At 49.4% G+C, this 27966-nt stretch overlaps 2 protein-coding genes across 6 annotated transcripts; one reads left to right on the top strand and one right to left on the bottom strand.

The window, feature by feature from the left end:
- The first annotated feature begins 92 nt into the window (after window positions 1-92).
- On the top strand, window positions 93-18795 carry myo6a (myosin VIa). Of its 5 annotated transcripts, XM_058086313.1 has the most exons (36): window positions 93-235; window positions 2288-2422; window positions 3658-3727; window positions 3806-3879; window positions 4450-4579; window positions 4674-4779; window positions 4839-4894; window positions 4983-5080; window positions 5179-5343; window positions 5539-5619; window positions 7809-7989; window positions 8067-8211; window positions 8289-8446; window positions 8521-8612; window positions 8693-8765; window positions 8943-9070; window positions 9156-9251; window positions 9329-9499; window positions 9609-9647; window positions 9754-9847; window positions 11279-11409; window positions 11478-11555; window positions 11645-11774; window positions 13396-13486; window positions 13808-13958; window positions 14047-14255; window positions 14334-14412; window positions 14576-14736; window positions 14949-14987; window positions 15252-15287; window positions 15467-15505; window positions 15986-16083; window positions 16162-16296; window positions 16717-16743; window positions 17327-17545; window positions 17609-18795. In XM_058086313.1, exons 2-36 carry the CDS (start codon window positions 2306-2308, stop codon window positions 17806-17808), a joined length of 3897 nt encoding a protein of 1298 aa, XP_057942296.1. In that variant the 5' UTR covers window positions 93-235; window positions 2288-2305; the 3' UTR covers window positions 17809-18795. The 5 variants fall into 5 exon arrangements, with proteins under 5 accessions (XP_057942296.1, XP_057942304.1, XP_057942313.1 ...); XM_058086321.1 differs by lacking the exon at window positions 16717-16743 and having other exon boundaries at window positions 17609-18792; XM_058086330.1 differs by lacking the exons at window positions 15252-15287; window positions 15467-15505 and having other exon boundaries at window positions 17609-18794.
- Window positions 16807-27902, bottom strand: LOC131137894 (interphotoreceptor matrix proteoglycan 1-like). The gene is made up of 17 exons (XM_058086300.1): window positions 26652-27902; window positions 26182-26406; window positions 25937-26103; window positions 25573-25613; window positions 24604-24650; window positions 24392-24522; window positions 24138-24287; window positions 23755-23813; window positions 23626-23646; window positions 23297-23481; window positions 23163-23215; window positions 20451-23076; window positions 19844-20373; window positions 19535-19754; window positions 19233-19443; window positions 19091-19134; window positions 16807-19016 (listed from the first exon to the last, which is right to left on the bottom strand). The coding sequence occupies exons 1-16, from the start codon at window positions 26698-26700 to the stop codon at window positions 19101-19103; spliced, it is 4749 nt and encodes a 1582-aa protein (XP_057942283.1). The 5' UTR covers window positions 26701-27902; the 3' UTR covers window positions 16807-19016; window positions 19091-19100.
- Between the last annotated feature and the right edge of the window lie 64 nt (window positions 27903-27966).

A 27966-nucleotide genomic window follows, 5' to 3' on the forward strand; every position in this document is an offset into this window, starting at 1 on the left:
CACTCGAGCATCGCTCCGATACAGAAATTGTCCTTGGTATCGTTATTATCGACATTAGACTCGATCCGCCCAGCCCTCTTTTCCCAGGTTTGCTGCGGGATTCGGAGGCTTGAGGGCGGGCACAGTGCGGCCCAAGCTGCCGGAGCGAGCACGGATCAGCTGGCGATACCTGCCGGAGCTTCACTTGGGTCGTTGTTCTCCAGGGGGCAGCTTGCGGGGTTCCGCTCACTGAAAGGTAGGACAAGAACCTTGGCGGAGGTCCCAGCGGCCGCAACGACGGCAGGCTGGCTGTCTGTCGGCGAGGTTAGCTAGCAGGCGGCTACAGAGCCCTAACAGCCGGCCCCTTACGGAGCCTGACACCGCTCTGTTCTCCATGGAGCAAAAACAATAGGAGTCGTATTCTCTCTTATTCGCTTCTATTTTGTCTTATTCCGCCGATTACAAACACTTATTTCCATTTTATCGCCAACACCAGACCGCATTCAAAATACACTGCTTTTTGGTTTTACTTATTGTTATGTGCTGACTTAGTTCAGGTACAGACCGCGTCAGGCGTGTAATCTACAAATATGTCATCTGTCTGAAATTCGGCACCGGTGTGGTGAAGTATTGTGTCTCTTATTTGAAGAGAGGCTTCATTTGTGGAGTGAATTAAAGAGCGCTGCCATTGCATCGCATTGTGGTGAGAGCGGACTTTTGAACAAGCATGTTCTCAACAGCTCCACGCTGAGAGGATAACATTCATGCCGAATCCAACATGGCAGTCTTCGTCATCGACAAACGTCTTGCTTTGTTGGGTGGGAATCAAATGCGTGTTGCTGCGGGGGAAGTCAAGTGTGTTTTTCCCCGTGTGTATTTTTGCATGGATGCAAAGCTGAGAGACGGCCATAGTGGTTGATGGTGGAGATGATGCTGCTAAACGTTGCATATTGAGGGGTGCGTTCACGGTCAAAGTCCAGTCAGGCGTGCTGCTGCTTGGATGTGTGATTATGTAACAAGTCTCTTTCTTTTTGTCAGCACCGCAAAGCTTCTCAACATCTCAATGGAAACTTTGTTGTTCCCAATAAATCCTTTTGGAAGTTTACACACACACACACACAGTGATCATGTTCCCAACAGGACAAGACTCCGTGCTTCCTGGTGAAGGAACAAGTTGGGTCAAAGTCCTGATCGGGAAAGCCAGTCTTTTATTGTCTTGGGGCTGACGCACGAGTCGTTACGAGATTCGGTACGGGCCGCCATCTTTGACGTTTATTTGCCGTGTTTACAACAAGGAGGCTGCGGAGGTGCATGATGGGAAATGTCACGTTCATGAAGTAGTGCCTTAAATGAGAGTGACCACTCTTGGATGAGCCGTCGGTGAGGTCACGTTTGTCCGTCCTGTTGGCGACCCAGTACGTGTGCGCTTCAGGCCCGTCTAGTTGCGTGGCGTGAGGTTGTCATGTGACGTGTGCTAAGTCTTGGTCAATGTTTCATGGATTTTACTGCTCTTCTTTGGCCTCCAATGAGGATGTCGGTCATGTGACACTTTGGACTCTGTGCCGTTGACTTCATTATGTACCGTGTCGCTTTTGATTGACACCGAATATGTTTTGAATATTTTGACGCAATGTCACTGAGGGTGGTGTACCTAATCTTGTGGCCAGGCTGTGGCTTTAAGATAAGCTAAGGTGCGTCTGTGTAAATGTGTCAGGTGACAACTTCCTGCTGCTTCAGGGGTGTGGCCAGGCTGCTGCGCTGGCAGAAAAGTAAGGATGATGATGATAGAGAAGATAAGAAGCGTATCGGGCGGGCAAAGGTGGAGAAGATGGCCGCTGTCACGTGTCCGCGTCAAACAGGAAGTGTGTGAAGAGAAAACGGCCAACCAATGACTCCACGGCGCCGCCCGCGCTCATTGTGAGCTCATGGATTGTCTTCCCCACACGACCCGCCAACAGAACCTCACAGGTCCAACAATGAGCTTTTTGTCCAATGGGACGCTGGGCCTGCACGCCGTCCACTGAATCAGCTGATGTTGGTTGGACAACGTCAGCCATCATGTGACCACTTCCCTCTTTTACATCAAATAATGATGTCACCCAGTGATTATGTTGACATCTGTTACATCATCACCACAGTGACACCATTGGCTGCCAATCAATACGTGTCTAATTGGTCATGTGACATGCAGGCGGCAGAGCTTGGCAATCGGGTCGATCCGCGCGTCCAAAGCGCCGCTTAAAGTCACGCTTAGGTAGTAGAAAGCGTCCGTCCCAAACACATCTGACTGTTGTTCGCTTTCTCCCAGAACCTCCCGAGCGGCGCCATGGAGGACGGCAAGCCTGTGTGGGCGCCCCACCCGACAGATGGCTTCCAGCTGGGGACCATCGTGGACATCGGCGCCGACAGCCTCACCATCGAGCCGCTCAAGCAGAAGGGCAAGGTGAGCCACGTCCGTGCCGGTGCCATTGTTGTTCTCTTCTCTGGAAAAGCCAGGCATGCAGTGAAGGAATCCATTGTAAAAACACACACACACGCACGCACGCACACACACACACACAAACACACACACACACACACACACCTGTACGCTTAGATGAAGTCACATGACTAGAGTGCAGGGACGTCTTTGTGTCATTCCCTTTCCTCAGGAGTGTGCAAGAGAAAAACCATTAGTGTCTTTATTTGTCTTGGCACACCTGTTCTGCCACGCCCCACTAAGCTGAATGTGAAGAGCATGTTTGGCCATGCCCACTAAGATGAATGTGAAGAGCATGTTTGGCCACGCCCACTAAGATGAATGTGAAGAGCATGTTTGGCCACGCCCACTAAGCTGAATGTGAGAAGACCATGTTTGGCCACGCCCACTAAGCAGAATAAGCAGAATGTGAAGAGCATGTTTGGCCACGCCCATTAATCAGAATGTGAGACTAGCATGTTTGGTCACGCCCACTACAGAATGTAAAGAGCTAGTTTGGCCACGCCCACTAAGCTGAATTTGACTCGCATGTTTGGCCACGCCCATTAATCAGAATGTGAAGAGCATGTTTGGCTACGCCCACTAAGCTGAATGTGAAGAGCATGTTTGGCCACGCCCACTAATCAGAATGTGCCGAGCATGGTCGGCCACGCCCACTCCAGAATGTGAAGAGCCTGTTTGGCCACGCCCACTAAGCAGAATAAGCAGAATGTGAAGAGGATGTTTGGCCACACCCACTAAGCTGAATGTGAAAAGAGCATGTTTGGCCACGCCCACTAATCAGAATGTGCCGAGCATGGTCGGCCACGCCCACTCCAGAATGTGAAGAGCCTGTTTGGCCACGCCCACTAAGCAGAATGTGAAGAGCGTGTTCGGCCACGCCCATTAATCAGAATGTGAGAAGAGCATGTTTGGCCACGCCCACTACAGAATGTGAAGAGCCTGTTTGGCCACGCCCACTAAGATGAATGTGAAGAGCGTGTTCGGCCACGCCCATTAATCAGAATGTGAGAAGAGCATGTTTGTCCACGCCCACTAAGCTGAATGTGTGAAGAGCATGTTTGGCCACGCCCACTAATCAGAATGTGTGAAGAGCATGTTTGGCCACGCCCACTAAGATGAATGTGTGAAGAGCATGTTTGGCCACGCCCACTAAGCTGAACGACTATGACGACTAAATAGGTGTTGTTTCGTTGCAGACCTTTCTGGCTGCCGTCAACCAAGTCTTTCCTGCAGAGGACGACGTCAACAAGCATGTGGAGGACAACTGTGAGTTTGTCCTCACCGATATCTGAGCGATGCTGTGCTGAAGACGTCTAATCTCGTGTCCCCCCCCCCCTCCTCCAGGTTCCCTCATGTACCTCAACGAAGCCACGCTGCTCAACAACGTGCGCGTCAGATACAGCAAGGACAAAATCTATGTGAGTAGGAGTGCTGCTGTGGTTGCATGCAGTCGTCTAATAGAGATTTCACTTCCTGTTTCTTACTAATTCATGTTGTTGGGAATTTGGTATGCCTCTCTATCAAATCAAACACTGTGTATGAAAAATATCAACACCGCCATGAATCAACGTCCATCAAACATGGTACCTACCTACGCTGAACATTGTCCTTCATGTCCTTAATGCCTAATTTCTGGACCAGATGCGGTTTTTCTAGTCCTTGGGGGCAACAGATCATTAGTCTTCTCTAAAGTATTATTTTTCAGTATGGTACATATCACATCTTTGAAGATATTTGGCTTTCATGTTTCCAAACCTTTACAATAAGCTGCCACTTTACATTGCCTACATTCATAAGAACCCTGAGCCAGGAGGATGGTGGCAATGATCATCATGATGGAGATCATGATGATGGTGGTGATGATGACGGGACAGTGACACACAGTGGCGGAATGAGGAAGTGCAGCTTGTTTTTTGTTTTTTTTTTCTGTATGATTTTCTCCCACGTGCTCGGTCTTGCAATGTGTGTGTTTTTGTTGTCATCATCAGACGTTTGTGGCCAACATCCTGATCGCCGTCAACCCGTACTACGACATTCCAAAGCTTTACTCACCGGAGACCATCAAGCAGTATCGTGGAAGGTCGCTAGGCACGTTGCCGCCGCACGTCTACGCCATTGGTGAGTGGCTACTTTGGAGGAATGAGCATTTCCTGCTATTTGTCATTTGGCACTGTATGTGTGTGTGTGTGTGTGTGTGTGTGTGTGCGTGCAGCTGATAAGGCCTACAGGGACATGAAAGTTCTGAAGATGAGCCAGTCCATCATCGTCTCAGGGGAGTCTGGCGCCGGGAAGACAGAAAACACCAAGTTTGTTCTCAGGTAAGGCGGATGGGTCGTCGCTATGGAAACACCATCAATCACCCCGTCTCCGCCCACAGGTACCTGACATCATCTTACGGGACGGGCCAGGACATCGACGAGAGGATAGTGGAGGGTATGGCTCACCCGTCAGCCATGTTTTGCATGAGTCAGCATTTCTTCTGGATGATCGTGTGTGACCTTTCTGGTTCTGACCCAACCAGCCAACCCGTTGTTGGAGGCCTTCGGGAACGCCAAAACTGTGCGCAACAACAACAGCAGCCGCTTTGGAAAATTTGTGGAAATCCACTTCAATGAAAAGGTATGACAAGAACCTTCAGTTTGCTTTTTCTTTAGCCGAGGCCATCATCGCCTTCACCTTGTGTGTGTGTGTGTGTGTGTGCGCGTGCGCATGGACAGAACGCCGTGGTGGGCGGCTTTGTGTCCCACTACCTGCTGGAGAAGTCACGCATCTGTCGGCAAAGCTCAGAGGAGAGAAACTACCACATCTTCTACCGACTGTGTGCCGGCGCTCCCGAGGACATTCGCCAAAAGTTTTACCTCAGCTCACCCGACACGTTTAGGGTAAGAGAACATGTGACCTGGGACTATAGCTGGGGTGTGCAAACACAGGATGGGGGCACTTATACTCAATAAAAAAACAGGCTGGTCCTTAAGTAGCTACCAGATAACACTGACTAGGGAACGCTTGGATGGAAGGTGGTTCTGAAGGTCCATGATGATGTCTCACGAGTGTGTGTGTGTGTGTGTGTGTTGCAGTACCTGAACAGAGGATGCACTCGCTTCTTTGCCTCCAAAGACACAGACAAGCAGATCCTACAGAACCGCAAGAGTCCCGAGGTAGAGTCCATGCTGTACCTTAAAGGAAAACCTCTTTTGTGTGTGTTCTAAATGTATAAAAACTGATAAAACTAGCTCATTACTGCACATATGGGAACCACTTATTCCACCTAAAAAGCACCAGTAGCGCCCCTTTTCCATATAATGTGACTTGCATACTCCCGCACCCCCACCCTGCAGTCCACTACCACAGCTTCAAACACTCCTGCAGTAAAGAAAGATGGTGGAACCAGTAGAGCACATGTTTTATTCTGCTGTACACAACCAGTCCAAGGTTCTCCGTTTGTCCATCCATCCATCCATTTTCCTCCGCTTATCCGGGTCCGGGTCGCCAGGGCAGCAGTCTCAGTAGGGAAGCCCAGACTTCCCGGTCCCCGGCCACCTCCTCCAGCTCCACCGAGAGGACACCAAGGCGTTCCCAGGCCAGCTGTGAGACATAGTCCCTCCAGCGTGTCCTAGGTGTGCCCCGGGGCCTTTTCCCAGCTGGGCATGCCCGGAACACCTCACCAGGGAGGCGTCCGGGAGGCATCCGGACTAGATGCCCAGGCCACCTCAACTGACTCCTCTCGATGTGAAGGAGGATGGCTGAGCTCCTCACCCTATCTCTTGGGGTGAGTCCAGCTACCCTACGGAGGAATTGGAGATATTCCGACTAGACATAGTTGGATTCACCTCGACCCACAGTTTGGGTTCTGGAACCAAACTCCTCGAGAGGGGCTGGACCTTGTTCTACTCTGGAGTTGCTGCAGGGGAGAGGCGGCGAGCTGGTGTGGGTTCTCCGTTTGTAGTCTTGATAATACTACTACTACTACTACTAATAATAATAATAATACATCCACCCTCGGCCATCTCTGTGTGGAGTTTGCATGTTCTCCCCGTGCATGCGTGGGTTTTCTCCGGGTATTCCGGTTTCCTCCCACATTCCAAAAACATGCTAGGTTAATTGGCCACACCAAATTGTCCATAGGTATGAATGTGAGTGTGAATGGTTGTTTGTCTATATGTGCCCTGTGATTGGCTGGCCACCAGTCCAGGGTGTACCCCGCCCAAGGACAGCTGGGATAGGCTCCAGTAACCCCCGCGACCATCGTGAGAATAAGCGGTTGAAAATGAATGAATGAATTAACATTATTAGAGCCCTCTAGTCAGGAAATAACACCCCTATAGTCAACTTTAAACTCATATTACACAAGATAATAGAAAATAAAGAGAAAATAAGACATAATATATATGACACGGGCTGGACGGCGGTCGAGTGGTTAGCGTGCAGACCTCACAGCCTGGAGATCTGAGTTCAATTCCACCCTCGGCCATCTCTGTGTGGAGTTTGCATGGTTTTCTCCGGGTACTCCGGTTTCCTCCCACATTCCAAAAACATGCTAGGTTAATTGGCCACTCCAAATTGTCCATAGGTATGAATGTGAGTGTGAATGGTTGTTTGTCTATATGTGCCCTGTGATTGGCTGGCCACCAGTCCAGGGTGTACCCCGCCCAAGGACAGCTGGGATAGGCTCCAGCACCCCCGTGACCCTCGTGAGGAAAAAAGCGGTAGAAAATGAATGAATGATAATACATTTTATTTGTATAACGCTTTTCAGAGTACTCGAAGACGCTTTACAGTAGAGAAAAAGAAATAAAAATAGAGTAGAGTAAAAGATGCATTAAAATACAATATCCAAACATTCAGAGCTGGGGCGGGGCGCAGCAGTTAGGTATAAAACGTTAGACATTAAAAAGGGATTTAAACAGGTAGGTTTTGCGTTGTTTTTTGAAGGTCAGGGCAAGTTCCAGAGGGTTGGGGCAGCGATGGAGAAGTCTCTGTGTCTCCCCAGGTTCGGAGCTTGGTCTTACAGGGGAGTGCCAGGAGGTTGGAGTCTGAGGAGCGAAGGGGGCGTGGGGAATTGTGTGGAAGAAGGAGGTCTGTGAGGTATGGGGGGTCAGATTGTGGAGAGCTTTGTAGGCGATGAGAAGGACAGGAAGCCAGTGGAGGTTTTTAAGGACCGGGGTCATGTGTTGACGGTGAGGAGGCGAGCAGCTGAGTTGTTGAGGGTTCTGGATGTTGCACCGTAAAGAATACTGTTGCAGTATTCCATTGTGGATTCCGGATGTGATAAAGGCGTGGATCAGGGATTCAGCAACAGAGAATGAAAGTGATGGACGTAGTCCTTGTGTCGCTTCCGCTGGTGCAGCACATCAAGTCGGGACCCCTGAAGGACCCGCTGCTGGACGACCAAGGAGACTTCCATCGCATGATTGTGGCCATGAAGAAGATCGGCCTGGACGACACGGAGAAGCTGGACTTGTTCCGAGTGGTGGCGGGCGTGCTGCACCTGGGCAACGTGGACTTTGAGGAGGCTGGAAGCACCTCGGGTGAGCTCGCGGGGGAAAATGTCAGCGCTCAGCGGGTCTTGTGGTCGTGCTAACGGAAGCGTGTTGTCGTCCGCCAGGCGGCTGCGCCATCAAGAACCAGTCCAGCCAAGCGCTGGACCGCTGTGCCGAGCTGCTGGGCCTGGAGGACGAAGACCTGAGAGTCAGCCTCACCACCAGGGTGATGCTGACCACAGCAGGGGGCACCAAAGGAACGGTCATCAAGTAGGCGCATGCACGCTCATTCTTTAGGACTCGGTGTTTTCTTCCCGGTGTTCGATGACGTGCTTTGTGCTCCTCAGGGTTCCTCTGAAAGTGGAGCAGGCCAACAACGCCCGGGACGCGCTGGCCAAGGCGGTGTACAGCCGTCTCTTTGACCACGTGGTCACCAGGGTCAACCAGTGCTTCCCTTTCGACTCATCTGCCAACTTCATCGGGGTCCTGGACATCGCCGGCTTCGGTGCGTACCCTGATCGCCGCTCTCCCGCTGTCGGGACGGAGCGTCACCGCTGACTGATGTCACTTCCTGTGCAGAGTACTTTGAACACAACAGCTTTGAGCAGTTCTGCATCAACTACTGCAACGAGAAGCTGCAGCAGTTCTTCAACGAGCGTATCCTCAAGGAGGTCAGAGCCGCCTTCCAGATCCTCCTGGACCAGATACCCTGTCACGCCCCTCCCAAATGAAAGTGTCCTTTATGTTTCAGGAACAAGAACTGTACCAGAGGGAGGGGTTAGGAGTCAACGAGGTCCACTATGTCGATAACCAGGACTGCATAGGTAGGAAAACCACTTGTCCAGACCTTCACTGGTTTCAAAAATGGAACTTATGGATATGGGACCAGGACCCTCACTTATAAAGCTTGCGTACGCACAAAATGGGGCCCCCACTTTTGGAGACACCAATTTTAAGTGATGAAGTGAAATCCATCCATCCATGATGTCCACTGCTTGCAGACCTGGTGGAGGCCAAGGTGCTGGGCATCCTGGACATCCTGGATGAGGAGAACCGCCTCCCCCAGCCCAGCGACCAGCACTTCACTGACACGGTCCACAACAAACACAAGAACCACTTCCGCCTAACCGTGAGTGAAGCAGGAAACAGGAAGTGCTTTTCGTGATGAACATCTTTTGTCCTTCAACATGTGTCATGATGTGTGTGTGTGTCAGATACCCAGGAAGTCCAAGCTGGCTGTCCACAGGAACGTAAGGGACGATGAAGGATTTATCATCAGGCACTTTGCTGGAGCCGTCTGCTACGAGACGGTGTGTCCTCCTCTCAAACGAAGAGTGTGATGTGTGTCCATGAAGACACGCTCACTCTTCAACTTGTTGGTCCTCAGACAAAGTTTGTGGAGAAGAACAACGACGCCCTGCACATGTCTCTGGAGAGTCTGGTCAGCGAGTCCAAGGACAGCTTCGTCCGCCAGCTCTTTGACACCTCCAACAATAGCAAAGACGCCAAGCAGAGGGCGGGAAAACTCAGCTTCATCAGTGTTGGCAACAAATTTAAGGTGACGCGCGCACACACACACACACACACACATAAACACACACACACATAAACACACACAACATTTGAGACTACATTGTTGATGTTGAACATGTTTTTTGTGACGGCAGACTCAGCTCAACATCCTGCTGGACAAACTTCGCAGCACGGTCAGTGTGACCCCCCCCCCCCCCCCCCCCCCCCCGCCCCTTCCGGTCCAAATGTCACCTCTGCATGATGACCTCTAGGTGACATTGTGTTCTTGTTGGCGCTCAGGGCTCCAGTTTCATACGCTGCATCAAACCCAACTTGAAGATGGTCAGCCACCAGTTTGAGGGAGCTCAGATCCTCTCACAGCTACAGTGCTCAGGTCAGTCAGTCACGTCCAAGTCACACTTTTAGTAAAGCACGAGTGCTGCCTGGTTTAGCCCTCTTGTAAAGCACAAGTTCCACACTGTGTCGTCTTTTAGTGGAGCACGAGTTCCACACTGTGTAGTCCTTTAGTGAAGCATGAGTTCCACCCTGTGTAGTCTTTTAGCGAAGCACGAGTGCCACTCTGTGTAGTCTTTTAGTGAAGCACGAGTGCCACTCTGTGAAGTGGTCTAGTAAAGCACGAGTGCCACTCTGTGAAGTGGTCTAGTAAAGCACGAGTGCCACTCTGTGTAGTCTTTTAGCGAAGCACGAGTGCCACTCTGTGTAGTCTTTTAGCGAAGCACGAGTGCCACTCTGTGTAGTCTTTTAGCGAAGCACGAGTGCCACTCTGTGAAGTGGTCTAGTAAAGCACGAGTGCGACTCTGTGAAGTGGTCTAGTAAAGCACGAGTGCGACTCTGTGAAGTGGTCTAGTAAAGCACGAGTGCCACTCTGTGAAGTGGTCTAGTGAAGCACGAGTGCCACTCTGTGTAGTGGTCTAGTGAAGCACGAGTGCCACTCTGTGTATGTAATATCACAATATCAGCCACCTTTGGGGCCGTCCACACTGGGAGGAGCTGCAGGCCGCGCCATCGGAGGACCAGCACCCGGGCCCCCCGACTCCGATAGACGGGCGGACCCCCACATTAAAGGGAGGAACCCCCAGCCAGCCGTGTCGAAGGGACCCAAGGATGGCACCCCCTCAGCAGACCCGAATAGCCCCCAGTGTGGAGGACCCCCCTGAGGAAACACTGGTGTTAGAAGCTGAAGACTAAGAGCATAAAATAGGACTAAAAAGATAAAAACGTTTAAAAATATTAGTTAAAAGCCTGATTAAAAAGGTGCGTCTTTTCGTGGTCTAGTAAAGCACGAGTTCCACTCTGTGTATTAGTCTGTGTAGTGACGCTTACTATCCTGTGGTAAAGCACTAGTACTGCATTGTTTAGCCCTCTAATAAATCATGAGTGCCACATTTTGTAGTCCTATAATAAAGTAGGATTACTTCATTGTTCAGCCTTCTAAAAAAAGGCCAAGTGCTGCTGACTGTCTAGTCTGGTAGTAAAGCACGAGTGCTGCATTGTCTAGCCTTCTAGTGAAGCACGAGTGCCACACTCTGTAGTCTTCTAGTAAAGCACAAGTGCTGCATTGTTTTGTCCTGGAGTATGAGTACACATTACAGGTGTGCAATAGTTACTAAGAGTAATTAGTTGCTCAACGCCACCAGGAGGTGCTGGAGAGCAACAAAAAAGTCAACTTGGAAACAGAAGGAGGTCTTCTGGGACAGCACTTGTTAATAATAATCAATCAGCTGCTGGCTGTGGAAGATATTCAAATTGAGACTTATGTCCTAGAATTGATGAGGTTACAACACAGACTGTGGTTCTTGAGCAGGTATGGTCTCCGTACTGGACCTCATGCAGGGCGGCTTCCCCTCCAGGGCTCCCTTCCACGAACTCTACAAGATGTACCAGAACTACATGCCCCCCAAACTGACTCGCCTTGACCCACGCTTGTTCTGCAAGGTTAGTGTAATCGGGTCCAGCTGAGACCGGAGATCAGTGTGACCTTCATGGCGCTCCTTGTGTTCCAGGCATTGTTCAAAGCTCTCGGACTTGATGACAACGACTACAAGTTTGGACTGACCCGAGTCTTCTTCCGTCCCGGCAAGGTGAGACCGGATGAGTCCAGTTTCGCCCAGCGGAATGTGTAGCTTCTTTAGGGACGTGACCAGTTTGTTTTCCCCCCTCTTGGCTCCAGTTTGCGGAGTTCGACCAGATCATGAAATCTGACCCTGATCACCTGGCAGAACTGGTAAAGAAGGTCAACACCTGGCTCATTCACAGCCGCTGGAAGAAGGTTCAATGGTGTGCGCTGTCGGTCATCAAACGTAAGCACCTTGCATTATTTAGCATGACGTTATTAGCATTAGCTATCCGATTAGAATGGATTATTTGGATCTGTTATTAGCATTATTTAGCATGACGTTATTAGCACTTGCTATCAGATTAGAATAGATTATTTGTATCTGTTATTAGCATTATTTAGCATGACGTTATTAGCATTCGCTATCAGATTAGAATGGATTATTTGTATCCGCTATTAGCATTATTTAGCATGATGTTATTAGCATTCGCTATCAGATTAAAATTGATTATTTGTATCTGTTATTAGCATTATTTAGCATGACGTTATTAGCATTCGCTATCAGATTAGAATGGATTATTTGTATCCGTTATTAGCATTATTTAGCATAATGTTATTAACATTCGCCATCGGATTAGAATGGATTATTTGTATCCGCTATTAGCATTATTTAGCATAATGTTATTAGCATTCGCTATCAGATTAGAATGGATTATTTGTATCTGTTATTAGCATTATTTAGCAAGACGTTATTAGCATTCGCTATCAGATTAGAATAGATTATTTGTATCTGTTATTAGCATTATTTAGCATGATGTTATTAGCATTCGCTATCAGATTAGAATGGATTATTTGTATCCGCTATTAGCATTATTTAGCATGATGTTATTAGCATTCGCTATCAGATTAAAATTGATTATTTGTATCTGTTATTAGCATTATTTAGCATGACGTTATTAGCATTCGCTATCAGATTAGAATGGATTATTTGTATCCGTTATTAGCATTATTTAGCATAATGTTATTAACATTCGCCATCGGATTAGAATGGATTATTTGTATCCGCTATTAGCATTATTTAGCATAATGTTATTAGCATTCGCTATCAGATTAGAATGGATTATTTGTATCTGTTATTAGCATTATTTAGCAAGACGTTATTAGCATTCGCTATCAGATTAGAATAGATTATTTGTATCTGTTATTAGCATTATTTAGCATGATGTTATTAGCATTCGCTATCAGATTAGAATGGATTATTTGTATCCGCTATTAGCATTATTTAGCATGATGTTATTAGCATTCGCTATCAGATTAAAATTGATTATTTGTATCTGTTATTAGCATTATTTAGCATGACGTTATTAGCATTCGCTATCAGATTAGAATGGATTATTTGTATCTGTTATTAGCATTATTTAGCATGACGTTATTAGCATTCGCTATCAGATTAGAATGGATTATTTGTATCCGCTATTAGCATTATTTAGCATAATGTTATTAGCATTCGCTATCAGATTAGAATGGATTATTTGTATCCGCTATTAGCATTATTTAGCATAATGTTATTAGCATTCGCTATCAGATTAAAATGTATTATTTGTATCTATTATTAGCATTTGTAATTATCTTAACCATTAGCATTCATTATTATTAACAGTCATTAGCATTCCTTAGTATTAGCATCTATCATTAGCATTCGCTGGTAGCATTCATTAGCAGTCGTTATTGTCAAGCTGCCACCAGCAGGTTGAGTTGTGTGCGTTTGTGTGATGCTCGGCTTTGGACGCAAGCATATTTGTAGTGGGCGGAGCCTGAAAGGAGCGGTGCTGAGTTAGCAGCTTATGTTTTGTGTTTGTGTGCAGTGAAGAACAAGATCTTGTACAGGACCAGTGCTTGCATCAGCATGCAGAAGACAGTGCGCATGTGGCTTTGCAAGAAGAAGCACAAACCTCGGTGGGTCAGGTTCTTCAACCTTCGTGGGGGGGGGGGGCGTGTCTGACGTGTCCATGTGACCGCATGAGGTCTCTCATCCTCTCACAAAGATGGCGGCTCAACCTTTTCTCACCTTTTTCTTCCTCTTCATCTCTTCTTGTCCCTTGTCCTCACCTTCATCATCACCCAGCTTATTTCCTCCCACACCCATCGTGTGTGTGTGGGTGGGGGGAGGGGGGCGGCCATCTGATGGCAGCTTTAACGGAGGAACGGCGAAAGAAGAACCGGCGTCCTGTAGGCGACGTGTCGCGGCATGCTAACGTGCACTCTTGTGTGCTTCAGGATCGACGGCCTGGTGAAGGTGCGCCACCTGAAGGAGAGGATGACGCGCTTCAACGAGGTGGTGGCGGGCCTGAAGGAGGGCAAGGAGGAGATGAGCAAACAAATCAACCAGCTGGATGCCGCCATCGACGCCCTCATGCTCAAAATCAAGGTGGGCGTGACACCTGATGATGATGATGATGATGATGATGGTGATGATGTCACCGTGCGCATGTATGACGGGGCGCTTCATTCACCAGCGCACCATCATGTCCCGCCTGGACATCGAGCACGAGTACCGGGCGCTGGTGACACGCTCGGAGCAGCTGCTGACGGCCATGCAGAACAAGAAGAAGGAAGAGGAGGAGCGCGAGCGTCTGCGGCGCATCCAGGAGGAGATGGAGAGGGAGAAGAAGAGGAGGGAGGAGGAGGAGCAGCGTCGCAAGGAGGAGGAGGAGGAGAGACGTCTGTAAGTGGGAGGAGCTTAAGTTCATAAGGTCATGTCTTGTTCCTGAAGACTCCTGATTGACGTGTCGCTCCTCCTCAGCAAAGCTGAGATGGAGCTGAAAAGAAAGCAGGAGGAGGAGGAGAGGAAGACGAGGGAGGAGGAGGAGAGGAAGCTGCAGGTCAGTTTTGTTTTGTTGTTCTCGTTTGGTCTCTCCAGGGCTTTGTTCCTCTGGATTTAGTCTTCGGGTGAACCAGCTTTTGCCAAAAATGGCCCCCGGGCCACACTTTGGACATCATTTGTTAAGCATCTATCCAGCAGTGAACACGTGCGCATGTGTCCAGATGGAGATGGAGCTGCAGCTCCAGGCCGAGCGGGAAGAGGAGCTGGCCCGCCAGGCGGTCCTGGAGCAGGAAAGGCGGGACCGCGAGCTGGCGCTGAGGATCGCCCAGAGTGAGGCGGAGCTTATCCCCGACGAGGCTCAGAATGACGCCGCCCTTCGCAGGTAAAAACGCACCGCGACATCGTCACTGAAATGTGCCAAACGGTACCGGGACTTGGACCTGGACCTGGACCGGGATTGGTCTGGCAATGAATGACTTGAATGACAGGTGTCATATGATCAAGAAGTCCTTCCTGGCTCGGCTTCTGCCCTCTTGACGAGGACGAGACTTCCTGTTTAACGTTATTCTTCTGTGTCTTGTCTTCTTCTCCCAGTACCGGATCCTCGGTTCCGTCCTCTCCAGAACGAGCAGCGTAAGACAACTTGACAACCCCTCTGACCCCTCCCACTTTCTAACCTCGCCCCCCCCCCCCCTCCCCCCGTAACCGTGACCCCTGCATGTTGGTACCACCCGCCGCGGCGTCTTTCACTCTGATTGGACCTGATGGTCACCATGTCTGGCCCGTCCAGAATGATCACATCTGGACTTCTTTGGATCCATCTTTTGATCAAACGTCTTCTTCTGATTGGTTGTCGATGCCGCTCGTCTCACCGTTGGTCTGGTTTTGTGTTTGCAGCGGCGCCGCGGGTCTGAAAGTGAAGAGTTTGACCATGTAGGTAACAGCGCCACCTTTAGTCTCGTGCTGAGTCAGCACCGTTGTTCACGCCTCTGTCGCGTCGCCATGGAAACGCCACTTATCTTTAAGTTAAAAGCCCGCCTCCCATGAACGACAGCTCATGGTCGGCAAAGGTGAAAGGTCGCTGAGCTCATGAAGTGTGTTCTGACCCGTAGGGAGGAGATGGCCCAGGAAATGACTGAGCTGCTGGCGAGGTGCGTGTCAACCTCAACGAGCTTCTGATTGATCACTACTGATTGATGTCAATCATCTCCAATATATTTCTGATCAATTTATTAATATAGCGCCGATCAATGAATCCATGAGCAATGCTTTTATTGTGAAAAGAGATTGAGGTCATTTCCTGTCCAGACGTCACATGCAGGTCCGGTTAGGATGCTAGTCGTGAAAGGGATTAGAGGACCAGCCAGGTCCCGACTCCCATCTTGTTGGAGGCGTGGCGGGAACGTGTCTGCCCCCGCCCCTTTTTTCCCCTTCCCTTTCACTTCCTGTCAGTCATGCTTGTCTGAACTGAACTTGATGGCACTCACGCGGCGGTCTGGTTCCGACGCTAACCGCTGCCGTCAGGTGGCCCCGCCCATCTACTTCCTGTCTAACAGTTTGAGCGGAGATGTCTCTGCTGGGGACGTTTGCCGCTGACTTCCTGCGTCCTCCTTGTGTCTTCCCTGTCTCAGAGGTCCTCAGGTGCAAGCGTCCAAAGCCGTCGCCAAAAAGTACGAGCTGAGCAAGTGGAAGTACGCGGAGCTGCGGGACGCCATCAACACTTCCTGTGGTGAGTTGACCGTTTCTCAACCAACGCTGCTTTTCACGTCGGCAAGCGCTTTGAGTCATCTTTTCTTGTCGTCCGCAGACATCGAGCTGCTGGCCGCCTGCAGGGAGGAGTTCCACCGCCGCCTGAAGGTCTACCACGCTTGGAAGTCCAAGAACAAGAAGAGGAACACCACCGACGCCGACCAGAGGGCTCCCAAATCCGTCACCGACTACGGTATTTACTATTCCGAATGTTTTCTAGCGACCGCCGAATCCTTCACAATAAAAGCCCGTATAATAAGATGAGCTCTTAATTTGAGCTCACCTTCCTCCAATATGTGTCTGCACACGTGTGACGCGCGCACACACGCACAGCTTTTACTGTACACTGAGGGGATGTCTGACATGCCGATATCTTAATTTTCGATTGTTGAGTGTCGAGTAAAATGGTGGGCGGCACCCATCGCCACATTTGGTGACCAAAATTAATTATTCTAATAATTATTATTACACACATGTTACTAAAGGGTGTCATTACACGGGATTGACATGGCACCATACTGACATCACCGTGTGTGTGTGTGTACGCACGTGTGTTGCATCACTTGCCGTAGCTGACGTGTGTGTGTGTGTGTGACGCCATGTTTACTTCCAGGTCATGCGCCTCCTGTGAGAAAAGCACGTAAGTGGTCATTTAGTGTTTAGCACTACTAACCCCGCCCCCCATTTAGCCCCCCCCCACTGCCCACTCATCCCTGCTGGATTTATTTGGGTTTTTTTTTTTTTAGTTTCTTTGAAGGGAGGGGGAGGTGTTTCCATGGCAACCTGCTAGTATGTGATTTTTATGCTTCTGCTGGAGGGAAAGGTGGCTGTGAGGGTTCTGGCTGCATTTGTCCAATCACGTGACGGAAGACTTAAAAAAAAAAAAAAAAAAAGCGTTAGCGTCCCGTCTTCAGGCAAGCCCTTTCCCAGTCCACATTGCTCCAGAACCAGAACCAGTGTACAGCCTTTCACCCTCACTGACCCTAGCAGAGACCCAACCCGGGTCCAGATGTTGTTCACATAAGCTGTAATGAAAGGAGTCTGATTGGTCCATCTAGAAGCTTCTAATTGCTGCTCTGCCTAAGCTCCCGCCCGCCCCCATGAAGAGTTCTTCCTTGTGTGAAAGTGACAAGCGGGTGGCGCTGTCCTGCATGGTGGTCCACATGGACATCGTCCACCGGGCGTGGCTCACCCACATTTTTGTTTGGCCATCCCTTCCACAGCCCAGCAGAACCCGGCACCCCCGGTCCCGGCCCGCCAGTACGAGGTGGCCATGACCCGGCAGCAGCGCTACTTCCGCATCCCGTTCATCCGGCCGGGAGAGCAGTACAAAGACCCCACGAGCAAGAAGAAGGGTTGGTGGTACGCCCACTTTGACGGGCCCTGGATCGCCCGGCAGATGGAGCTGCATCCCGACAAGCATCCCATCCTGCTGGTGGCGGGTGAGTCCGCCCCGCTTCATCGCTTCGGGCAGCGCCAAAGTCACGTGCTTGTTGTTTTCCCAGGAAAAGACGACATGGAGATGTGCGAGCTCAGCCTGGACGAGACGGGCCTGTCCCGGAAGAGGGGGGCCGAGATCCTGCCCAGGCAGTTTGAGGAGATCTGGGAACGCTGCGGTGGGATCCAGTACCTCCGCAGCGCCATCGAGAGCCGGCAGGCGCGGCCCACCTACGCCACCGCCATGTTGCAGAGCATGTTTAAATGAGGCCCCCCCCTACCCCCCAACCCCCGGGCCTCTAGCCAAGGGACCAGACAGCAAGCTAATGAGCTAACGCAGGGAATCGTGTTTATTTTCCTTTCTTGTCCTTTTTCTTCTTCTTTCTTGCTGCCTTCTGCTTCCTGGGAGGTTGTGGAGCCAGGCGGGCAAAATAACGAAGACGTCTACTCGTTTTCTGTAACGACGAGGCCTTAAGTCTACATGGACATCACCCTAGCGAGCGTTGCTAATTGGCGTCTAATCGTACTTATTTCTTCATTCTAATCATTCCTTTTCATTAATGATGATTATTATGATTATGCAACACGGCGGCCCATTCACACAAACATAAACAGCTGCACACGATGCTAACGTTAGCATGGTGATGCTATCCAGCTGCTGTCCTTGCTAATACTCGCCGTATTGGAATCAGGACTCTCTCTTGGATATACGCGGTTCGTGCTAGCTAGCAGCTGGCTACATTATCATTAGCATTAGCAACAACAGTGTGATCTTCTTCAACAGGGAAACTCATGTAAAAAATCAATCACTTGATAGCTTCGCCGTCACATGATTAGTTCTGACATCTTTGTGCCGACCGAGCGCTGGTCAGGTACCTCGTGAGCCATCTTTGGAACTGGAAGCACACTGGATCTTTTTTCTACAGCCTAAGGCCCGCTAGTTTGTTTTGGAAAGAGATTTAGCAATAAGCTAGCGCGAGCGATGTGCACGTGAAGCCACGTCGTCCCCTTTTCACGAGACACTTTGAAACGGGCCTCACCGGCCTGAAGCACGCCTCATGAGCATCACGCCTGTGTCTGTGTCGCCGACGCCAAATGAAGGCGGGGTGCCATGAAGGGGCCGCTGCCATGTTTCACCCCCACGCGTGTCTCACGTCCTCCGCTCTCGTTCCTCTTCAATAAACGCACTGGTGTTTCACCTGGACTTGTGGGTGTCTTTCTAAATGTGTCTTGCTAAGGCGAGACAGAAAGGACAAGATGGTTGACTTCAACTTTGTTTTTGATGTTTGAAAAGACAACCCCCCCCCCCTTTGGAGAAACTACAATAGCTGGCAATGATGTCACTGCAAGCGCTATGTTTGGTCCATGAACGCCCCTTGAGGACGTGAAGACGACAGTTCGTTAAGACAAGCTAACGTCTTCATTTGACAAACGGTAGAAAAAACACCAAGATGTTCCTGCTGGATGTTCTCCACTCTGTGAAGACAAAAAGTCAACTTTGTAGAACATGAAAAATGAAGCCCCCCCGGGGACCACCCGACTCCTCCTACCTGCTGGCTTCTAAGCGCCCACCAGCTCACGGCTGCTTTTGGACCTGAGGCAGAGTGGGATCACATGAACGGTTGTCTAATTCCATACGAACAATCTTTATATGTAAAATAATATATTTTGGTGTTTGGAGCCTGACGTCACCTGCACACGGCACCGAGTCCGGGCTCCACGTGACACTCGGCGGCCGGCCCGCAGCGGTCGGGCTGCACGACGCACACGCTGCGACACGGCAGGCCATCCGCGGACACGAAACCCGGCTCACATTGGCAACGTGCCTCCAGGGAATGGCGGTCCGACACACAGCGGGACCAGGGGTCACAGGCCAGGAACTTGCAGGGGTCGGCCTGGTCGGCTGCGGGGGGGAAAGGTCACAAAAGGTCACATGATCAGATTTAATGTTCATCGACATTCAGGTCAGCAGCTAGCGGGTTCAAAGGTCACACCTGGTTCCACGTCCAGAGAGCGGCTGTCGATGTGTATGTGCAGGTGCTCGGCGGCGGCCCAGCAGAACTCCTCCAGGACGCAGTGGACCGCCTCTGTGATGTTGTAGGGCACCGACTTGGCCAGCTTCATGCGGCTGTTGACCACCACGCTGCCTTTGCGGAAGTTCAAGATCTCCAAGTTCCTGAAGCCCGTTAGGTTGGCCTGCATGTAGGGCAGCAGCTGGGGGGGGACGGTGGACAAATTATTGCCAACCAAAGCCTTCATGAAGACCTCTTGGTCCATTTTTGCGTAACTTTGAAACGACTCACCAAGTTGAGGAAGGTGTCCTCCAGGGACCTGTACTCTGGTGATGTCTTGTTGAAGAGGTCCTCGGAAAAGTCCATGTTGGTCACGCGCAGGCTGAAGAAGACCACCAGCTCCCGGCCGTGGCTGGCCGTCGTCGTGGTCGGCGTGGTCAGGTATCTTATCGGGGGTGGTGCGGTGACACTCGCCCACACCTGCTGCTCGACCGAGCCGCTCCCTTCGTCCGGTGACTCGGTGGTCATCGTGTCCGCTAAATCCAATTCCTCTTCCGGGCCCTGTAGAATCTCGGGGACCACAGCCGGTTTGCTGGTTTGCTTTTCGGCCACTTTCAGGTCTTCATCGATAACGGATGTTGCACCTGGTCCAGGGACCTCTGCCACCTCAAAGAGTCCAAAGTCCACAGTTGGGCCATGATGGGAGTCCGGTCCAGCAGCGGATGTTGCTGGTGGCACCACTGAAGCTGGTGTCGCTGTCACACTGGCGTCATCTTCTTCAGCTTCCTCAGATGCGCCGCCCCCCTCGGGGGGTGTCACACCTTTTTTGAAATGATGAAGAAAAGGTGAAGCGAATGGAGAGAACGTTTTGCTGTTTGGTCATCTGACTTCAACTTACCAGCTGGATCCAAAGACTCTGCTGGTTCTGCGGTCCCGCCACTGCTCACACCATCAGGGTCCTGGAATTCCGGTCCACCTTCCACCTCATCACCCAGATGGACCTCAACAGGAATTACGGGCATATTGTCCTCTGGTCGGACAGGTTGAAGGGACTCTGATACAACATCACCCGTGTTCTCTCTGAGAAGAAGATCTTCCTCTGCCTCAACGTGGGGAAAGACCTTGATGGATTCAGCTGCTGGTTCTGCATCCGGCTCAGGAACAGCAAACACTTGGCTTTCTGGTTCTGCGGTATCAACTTCTAGTTCTCGCTGTAACATCCCTTCTGCTGGTGTTGAGAGAGTCACCTCAACTTCCTGAGGTTCTAATGCTTCAAACCAATCCGAATTGTCACCTTCTTCCTCAGTTTCTGCCTCAAGAATATCTACTGTGTGTCCGTCTGAGATGTCCTCAGGATGTCCTCCTGGAAATGCATCCGGGGGCAGAGTTTGGTGTGATATTTCCCCTGGATGTGGTTCCTCTAGAACTAGATCTTCGCTATGTTTTGAAACAATAGCCGGCGTTTGTGATTCTGTTGTCACAACGTCATTCTCCTCCACATTTCTCTCTAGTTCTTCTTGAGACACTGGAGGAACTTCAACAACTTGTACTATTTCTTTTGGAACCACAGTGACGTCTTCAACTACTTTCCTAACATCAACCATTTTCTCCTCTGTTGTTGTGGAATCTGTAAGAACTGATTCTTCTGAAAGATCAGGCAACGTTGTCTCTTGAACATGAGGCAAAAGTTCCTCTGAAAATTCTGGTAACGTTTCCTCTCGAACATCAGGCAAGAGTTCTTCTGGAACATCGGGTAACCCTTCCTCTTGAACATCTGGCAAGAGTTCTTCTGAAACATCAGGTATCCTTTCCACGAGAACATCGGGCAAGAGTTCTTCTGAAACATCAGGCAATGTTTCCTCTAGAGCATCGGGCAACGGTTCTTCTGAAACATCAGGCAAGGGTTCTTCTGGCGCACCCGGCAATGTTTGTTCTGGAACATTGGGCAAGAGTTCTTCTGAAGCATCAGGCAATGTTTCTTCTGGAGCATCGGGCAAGAGTTCATCTGAAACATCAGGCAAGGTTTCTTCTGGCGCATCAGGCAATGTTTTTTCTGGAACATCGGGCAAGAGTTCTTCTGAAGCATCAGGCAATGTTTCTTCTGGAGCATCTGGCAAGAGTTCATCTGAAACATCAGGAAATGTTTCTTCTGGAGCATCAGGCAATGTTTCTTCTGGTGCATCGGGCAAGAGTTCTTCTGAAGCATCAGGCAATGTTTCTTCTGGAGCATCGGGCAAGAGTTCATCTGAAACATCAGGCAATGATTCTTCTGGCGCATCAGGCAATGTTTTTTCTGGAACATCGGGCAAAAGTTCTTCTGAAGCATCAGGCAATGTTTCTTCTGGCGCATCGGGCAAGAGTTCATCTGAAACATCAGGCAATTTTTCTACTGGAGCATCTGGCAAGAGTTCATCTGAAACATCAGGCAATGTTTCCTCTGGAGCATCGGGCAAGAGTTCATCTGAAACATCAGGTAAGCTTTCCTCCGGAGCATCGGGCAAAAGTTCTTCAAAAACATCAGGTAACCTTTCCTCAGGAACATCGGGCAAATGTTCTTCAGAAACATCAGGCAATGTTTCCTCCAGAACATTGGGCAATAGTTGTTCTGGACCAATAGTGAATGGATCTTCCAGAACAGTTGATATTGTTTCCTCTGAAGCATCTGGTCCAGTGTCTTGATGTTTTACATCTTCTTCATCTGGATGCGAAGCTTCATTTTGTCCTTCTTGTGTTTCCTGAACCTTTGTTACTTCTACTGTACCGTCCTCTATTTGCTCAGGTGCTTCTTCAACCTTTACCTTCTGCTCAAGCACATAATCTGATTGGGCTTCTAGTGCCAACCCTTGTGTCGTTGTGTCCTTGTCCTCCATTCCAGGAAGCTCAAAAACCACAACTTCTTGGTTTTGTGCCATCTCTTCTTCCGGCATGTAAACATCAGTCATGTCATATTGGGAATTGTCTGGTTCAGAAACCTGAAGGACTTCTTGAGCAGTTTCCACCGCTAACTCTCTCTGTGGTTCTAATGATTCCGCCTGTAAGTCCTTGACGTCCCCAATCGGGGCTGTGAAGTCTGGCAGGGACTCTGTTCCTTGCTGGACTACCTCCATGGACTCAGTGGGCATCTGGCCTGTGACGGCTACCAGCCAAGTGGTGGTGACAAGTCCCGAAGCCAAAATTTGATCATCACCAGAAGATGTGCTGGGCCAAATGCGTGCGGTGGGGGTCACCAGATCCACAATGGTGGGGGGGCTCGTTGGGTAGTTTGTGTCGTCTCGAATTAGTTTGCCAGTTTCCGTATGATGGATGCTTTCAATCTTATGAGAAATGATGACCTCTTCTTCTTCCACGTTGGATGGATCTTGTGCTTCTGGTGCAAATGTAAAGTCATCCTCTGAGGGATCCAGTAGCGTGACCAGGGCGTTCTCCTTCTCTGAGGGGCTGAGGGGGGGTGCCGGTTCGACTTTAGCCGCCCGTGGCTCGTCGGTGAAGACTTCAAATTCATTGTGGGAGTCTGGTTCGCTGGCCTGGGAATAGTTACATGATCAGAATTATCGGAATCATGCAGCTCCTTGGCCGCCTTCATGTTCTCACATCAGTTATGTCACCTTACCTCCACGCCAACGTCCGCCAAGGGGGATGACGTCTGTGCCAGAAGGGCAGCCGCTGACAAAAATATACAGGATATGCATATGTAGATTTTATTTTGTCACCAGAAAGTCAGTGTGTAGGAAGTCTACCGCATACCTGGGTCAAAGTTCAGAGAGTCCAAGTCCACTGGAAGAGACGCGTCCTCTCGCAGAGCTTTTCTCACCATCTCCCTGAGGTTGGAGTCTGGTGATGATGTTGGACCGGCATCTGCCGCGTCAGTGTGGATTTCTGAGGAGGTGGTCTCAAAGACCAGGGAGTAGTGGACGGTGATACCGCCGACCCTGAATAGGACGCAAAGAAACAAATCGAACCAAGACTTTCTAATTATGAGGACTGGAACGCTACAAAGACATAAAACAGTAAAACAGAACAATCAAGGGACGTAAACACGTCCCGCAAGCTAGGACGCTAAAAAGAACAATTACCCGTCAGCATCTTGCATCTCGCTTGCATTGGAAACAATGAGAGAAGAATTAATGAAAAACGGATCTTAGCGATGAGCTCGTCAGTTAGCCCTGGACAGAATGCCGATGTCCCAAGACCGAGACTCTTACCTGATCCGCAGCACATGGATGCTTTTAAATCCCGGAAGTTTGTCAAAAACGTGCTGCATCTGTGAAAGAAAGACTTGTTTTGAAAGCGAAGTCGCTAATCGTCTGGCAGGGCGCCATCGTGTGGGAGCGCATGAATGGCCGCCGTCTATCTTTAGCCTGCTGGACTGTTGAGTGACATAATCGTCTTTGGAGCACAATCGGGTAACTTCCTGCTGGGAAAGGACCTGACGTTGACTCCCTTCGCTACACCAAACCTCTTGGGAGGAGGACATGGACCCCTAATGTTCTGTCTCGACACCCAAAGCTTCTTTACTGTCAACTTGAAGCAAATCTGTTCCAACTCTCTCTGAGTCACCAGAAACGGATCTAGAAACTCTCTGTACCTGGTCCTGCAGGTGGTGGGCCAGGTCTATGTACTGAGGTGAGTCCGGGTCATCCAGCAGCTCTCGGTATCCCGGATCCACCAAGTCGATGCTGAACTCCACCGTCTGCTCTGCCAGACTTTCAGGGACGACGTTAGGAATGTCGGAGTCCTTTGGGACAACAAGTTAGCACAAGTTAGCACTGATGCTGGCCTCACTGTGTCCCTTCGGATCAATCCTGTCTCCATCAACAAACACATGCATGGTGCTGGTACCTCCTCCTCGGCAGTCCACTCTTCGTCAGGGGCGGGGCTTGGTGAGGAAGTAGCCTGGCCCAGGAGGACGATGGTGGCCGTCTGAACTTCTGGACCTGATGGAACTTCTGGACTTGACAGAACTGCAGTGTCTGGTACGATAATTGTAAGAACATCATGACAGTGTGTGCAGCATGTCCAAAAACCGTAGTCCTAGGTAGTCCAGTTCTTACCTTCCATGTTGGGAACGAGGGGCGCGTTTTCAGGAGTCACCTGGTCTCTGCAGACAACATGGAAATACCGTATTTTCTGGACTATAAGTCGCTCCGGAATATAAGTCACACAAGGCCAAAAATGCATAATTAAGAAAAAAAACATACATAAGTCGCACTGGAGTATAAGTGGCATTTTTTGCGGGTAATTTATTTTCCAAACTACTTGACCAAAACAGACATTACGTCCTCTTGGAAGGCAAGTTCTACCAATAAAAGAATAGAGAACAGGCTGAATAGGTGTAAGATATGCTAACACAATGGTTATTCAGCTACACAAAAAATAAACAAACAGAAAAGGTGTCCAGTGTTTATGTAACATAAACACTTTTTTCAATTATAAGTCGCTCTGGAGTATAAGTCGCAGGAACTGCCAACCTATGAAAAAAAGTACGACTTATAGTCCGGAAAATACGGTAATAATCAGAAATCAATAACCCCAAATAAAAATAATTATAAAAATAATTCCCAACACAACTTGGAGTCGGTGGGCACATAGAAGTTACTGTCCCTGTCCCCACTTCAAAGGAAATCGGTTTCAAGTTCCTGTCGCCATTGTGTTGGTACTGATACACTTGCAGGAAGTGTAGTTTCAAGGTGTCGTCTTCATGATATCAAACCAATGAAGTTTGGTGTCATGCCCCACCCACGTCCTGAGGCATAGTCGAAATTGTTGCGCAATATATCATTGCTCAACTGTCTCATATTGGTTTTCCATTGGGGCTCATGGGACTAGTTTGTATGACTAATGGTTTTCTCCCCAAATGGCTGCTTCAGATGGGAGGAAAGTCGCGGAACGATAATAATAATAATAATCATAATAGTCGTTTCCAGAGGGCCTTTGCACCGTTATCGCTTGGGCAATAATAAATGAATTTGAATAGTACATGAACACAAATTTCGAGTTTTTCCTTGAACATTGATGCCTACCGTTGCGATGGCTGCCTCTCGTCTCTCAGGCGCTTCATCCTCTGCCCACGCACACAAAACACAAAACAACACACACATGATTGACATCGATCCAGTAAATAAGGATTACTCTTAGGTTTACATACAACTAAGTACATTACTTCTTACTACTACTTGGCAGTACTTTTACAAGAGACAAGCATCTTTAGTGTCTTTGAAGTACTACCTCAGCATGTTGTGTTACCTTGTTTTCCGGCAGACCAAACGTGCTATATTAATATGATGCTAGCTGGTTTAGCATGTTACTGCCACCTTGTCTGCCACCACGCCGGTATCGGACATGCAACGACCACATCAAGCCACAGAAGATACTGTTGCAGCTCACCCGGTGGATCAGGTTCAGGTGTTCCTCGGAGCTGCTGAAGTTTCTGGCAATGTCGGAGATGCACAATGACTCCTGTTGGCACGCCTGAACCCATCTCTGGTACTCTGTGGTGCCAGGAATCCGGTCTAAGAAGATCCTGTAGGCCTCCCACACGGCCTCCTGACACACTAACAAAAAAGACCGCACGTCCGTCAGGAGTCATGGAGCGGTGGGCTGGGGCTGGGGCTGGGGCGGGGCGGCCGTACCTCTGAGCTGGTAGTACGCCTGATGGCTGGCCAGAACATCGTCGACGCTCTCCTGAGGACAGATTCTCACCCCGGAGTGAAGAAATACCGACCTCTTGGGTCGACGCCTGGAGACATCGAATGTCGCGGGCAAAGCGGGGAATGCCGCCTCGGGAGCAGAGGGGACCACAGCCTCCTTCTTCGGCACAACTGAGTCCGAGTTGAAGTCCAGTCTGGCGCTCCGGCCTGCATTGGAAGAAGAATTGCTTGATTGTGATTGGATGTGAACAGAGGTCATCGATATATCCATCAATCATCGAAGAACTGGAGATGAGCCGTAGTCTCCACGGCAATGATGGGACGTTTTTAAAAAACAACAATGGCTTCCGAGCACATGTCTTTTCCGGCAACTAATCCTAATAGTAATACTCATGGCCGAGTCCGCTGTGATGTTTGTTCATCCTGCAAATATTCTTCTTCATGAGACTCACCTCTGACCTGGCAAGCGAGGACAAGCAGCAGCCCAAAGGTCCAGAGCATTGTGGGACAAATAAAAACTTCCAAGTGCGTCCAGCGGCTGAGGGTCTCTGCCGGCTGTTTCTGTCCTCTACCTCTGCTTCACATTGAGGATCCGCCCCAGACCTCTTCATGAAAGGATGCAGAAGGAGAGAAAGGCGTCTTTCCTCTGCTGAGGGGACGGAGGGACAGTGGCAAGTGAGGTTAAAAAAAGTCCACTCTGTTTTAGGAATAATCTGTTTATCTACTGCTCAGACGTAATCCCTCTTTGCCCTGCGGCCATCGCAGCGCTCACGTCATCCTGTTAGTGGCTTTCTGTCCATCGGACCACCACTTTGTCCACTGTGGTCCTGGGGGGGTGGTCCCCAACACAATTCCCAGCAGGACGTCAAAGAAGTAGAAAGTTAAAACACAGCCTATTGTGTCTGCTTGTCCAGTCCTAATTGACTTTACCGACTGTCCTTACTGTTTGTCCTTATTGACTGCCTCTACTAATTGTCTTTACCAGCTGTTCTTACCGATTGTCTTGACTGTCCTTTCCGACTGTCCTTAGCCACAGCTTGGTTACTGTTTTTACTCTCCGTACCGATTGTCTTTACTGACTGTTCTCATTGATTATACTGACTGTCCTTTCCGATTGATTGTTTTTACAGATTGCCTTTACTGACTGTCCTTACAAACTTTACTGATTGTCTTTATCGACTGTTCTTACCGCTTGTCCTTAGAGCCTTTACTGACTGTCCTTACTGTCTTTACCAAATGTCTTTACTGTGGTTACTGACCGTTCTTACCGATTGTCCTTAGAGCAGGGGTCTCAAACACGCGGCCCACGGGCCAAATGTGGCCCGCAGGACACTAGTTTGAGGCCCCCGCCTTGATATGAAAGTTTAATGTTAGTGCGGCCCGCACAAGTTTGATATGGATGCTGTATGGTATCATGTACCCAGAAAAAATGATTACGTTTGATTAATGTTCATGTTAAAGGTTAAATCACTGTTAATAGTTATCCTCACTATCCGTGTGGAAGTGGTAAGTTTTTGGCCTTTTTAAGTTTAAAGGAAATAACTTGGAGGCTACCGTTTTAGGTCGCTAGATCTCTAGTTTGCGAGTTAGCATGTGTCTCAAGACCCTGCAGTTGCGCAATATGTTGTAAATAAAAAGAGTATAAATGTGACTATAGTCGTGTTTTGTCATGTCTACAGGGCTCTAATAATGCTTTGTTCATTTTAATCTGAAAAAAATAATTTGTCTACCCACCAACTATATGTGGTTTCTTAAGTTTTTATTATT

The sequence above is a fragment of the Doryrhamphus excisus genome, chromosome 1 (assembly GCF_030265055.1).
Source record: "Doryrhamphus excisus isolate RoL2022-K1 chromosome 1, RoL_Dexc_1.0, whole genome shotgun sequence".
Taxonomy (NCBI): domain Eukaryota; kingdom Metazoa; phylum Chordata; class Actinopteri; order Syngnathiformes; family Syngnathidae; genus Doryrhamphus; species Doryrhamphus excisus.

Bases quoted from the DNA above. Each gene is read 5' to 3' on its own strand.
- myo6a (XM_058086313.1), top strand. From the start codon at position 2,306: ATGGAGGACGGCAAGCCTGTGTGGGCGCCCCACCCGACAGATGGCTTC. The intron at 5,081-5,178 runs GTATGACAAGAA...GCGCATGGACAG, and splicing joins AAATCCACTTCAATGAAAAG to AACGCCGTGGTGGGCGGCTT. The intron at 5,344-5,538 runs GTAAGAGAACAT...TGTGTGTTGCAG, and splicing joins GCTCACCCGACACGTTTAGG to TACCTGAACAGAGGATGCAC.
- LOC131137894 (XM_058086300.1), bottom strand. From the start codon at position 26,700: ATGCTCTGGACCTTTGGGCTGCTGCTTGTCCTCGCTTGCCAGGTCAGA. The intron at 23,077-23,162 runs GTAAGGTGACAT...AACTATTCCCAG, and splicing joins TGGCGGACGTTGGCGTGGAG to GCCAGCGAACCAGACTCCCA. The intron at 19,444-19,534 runs GTGTGACCTTTG...TCCCCCCCGCAG, and splicing joins CTCTCTGGACGTGGAACCAG to CCGACCAGGCCGACCCCTGC.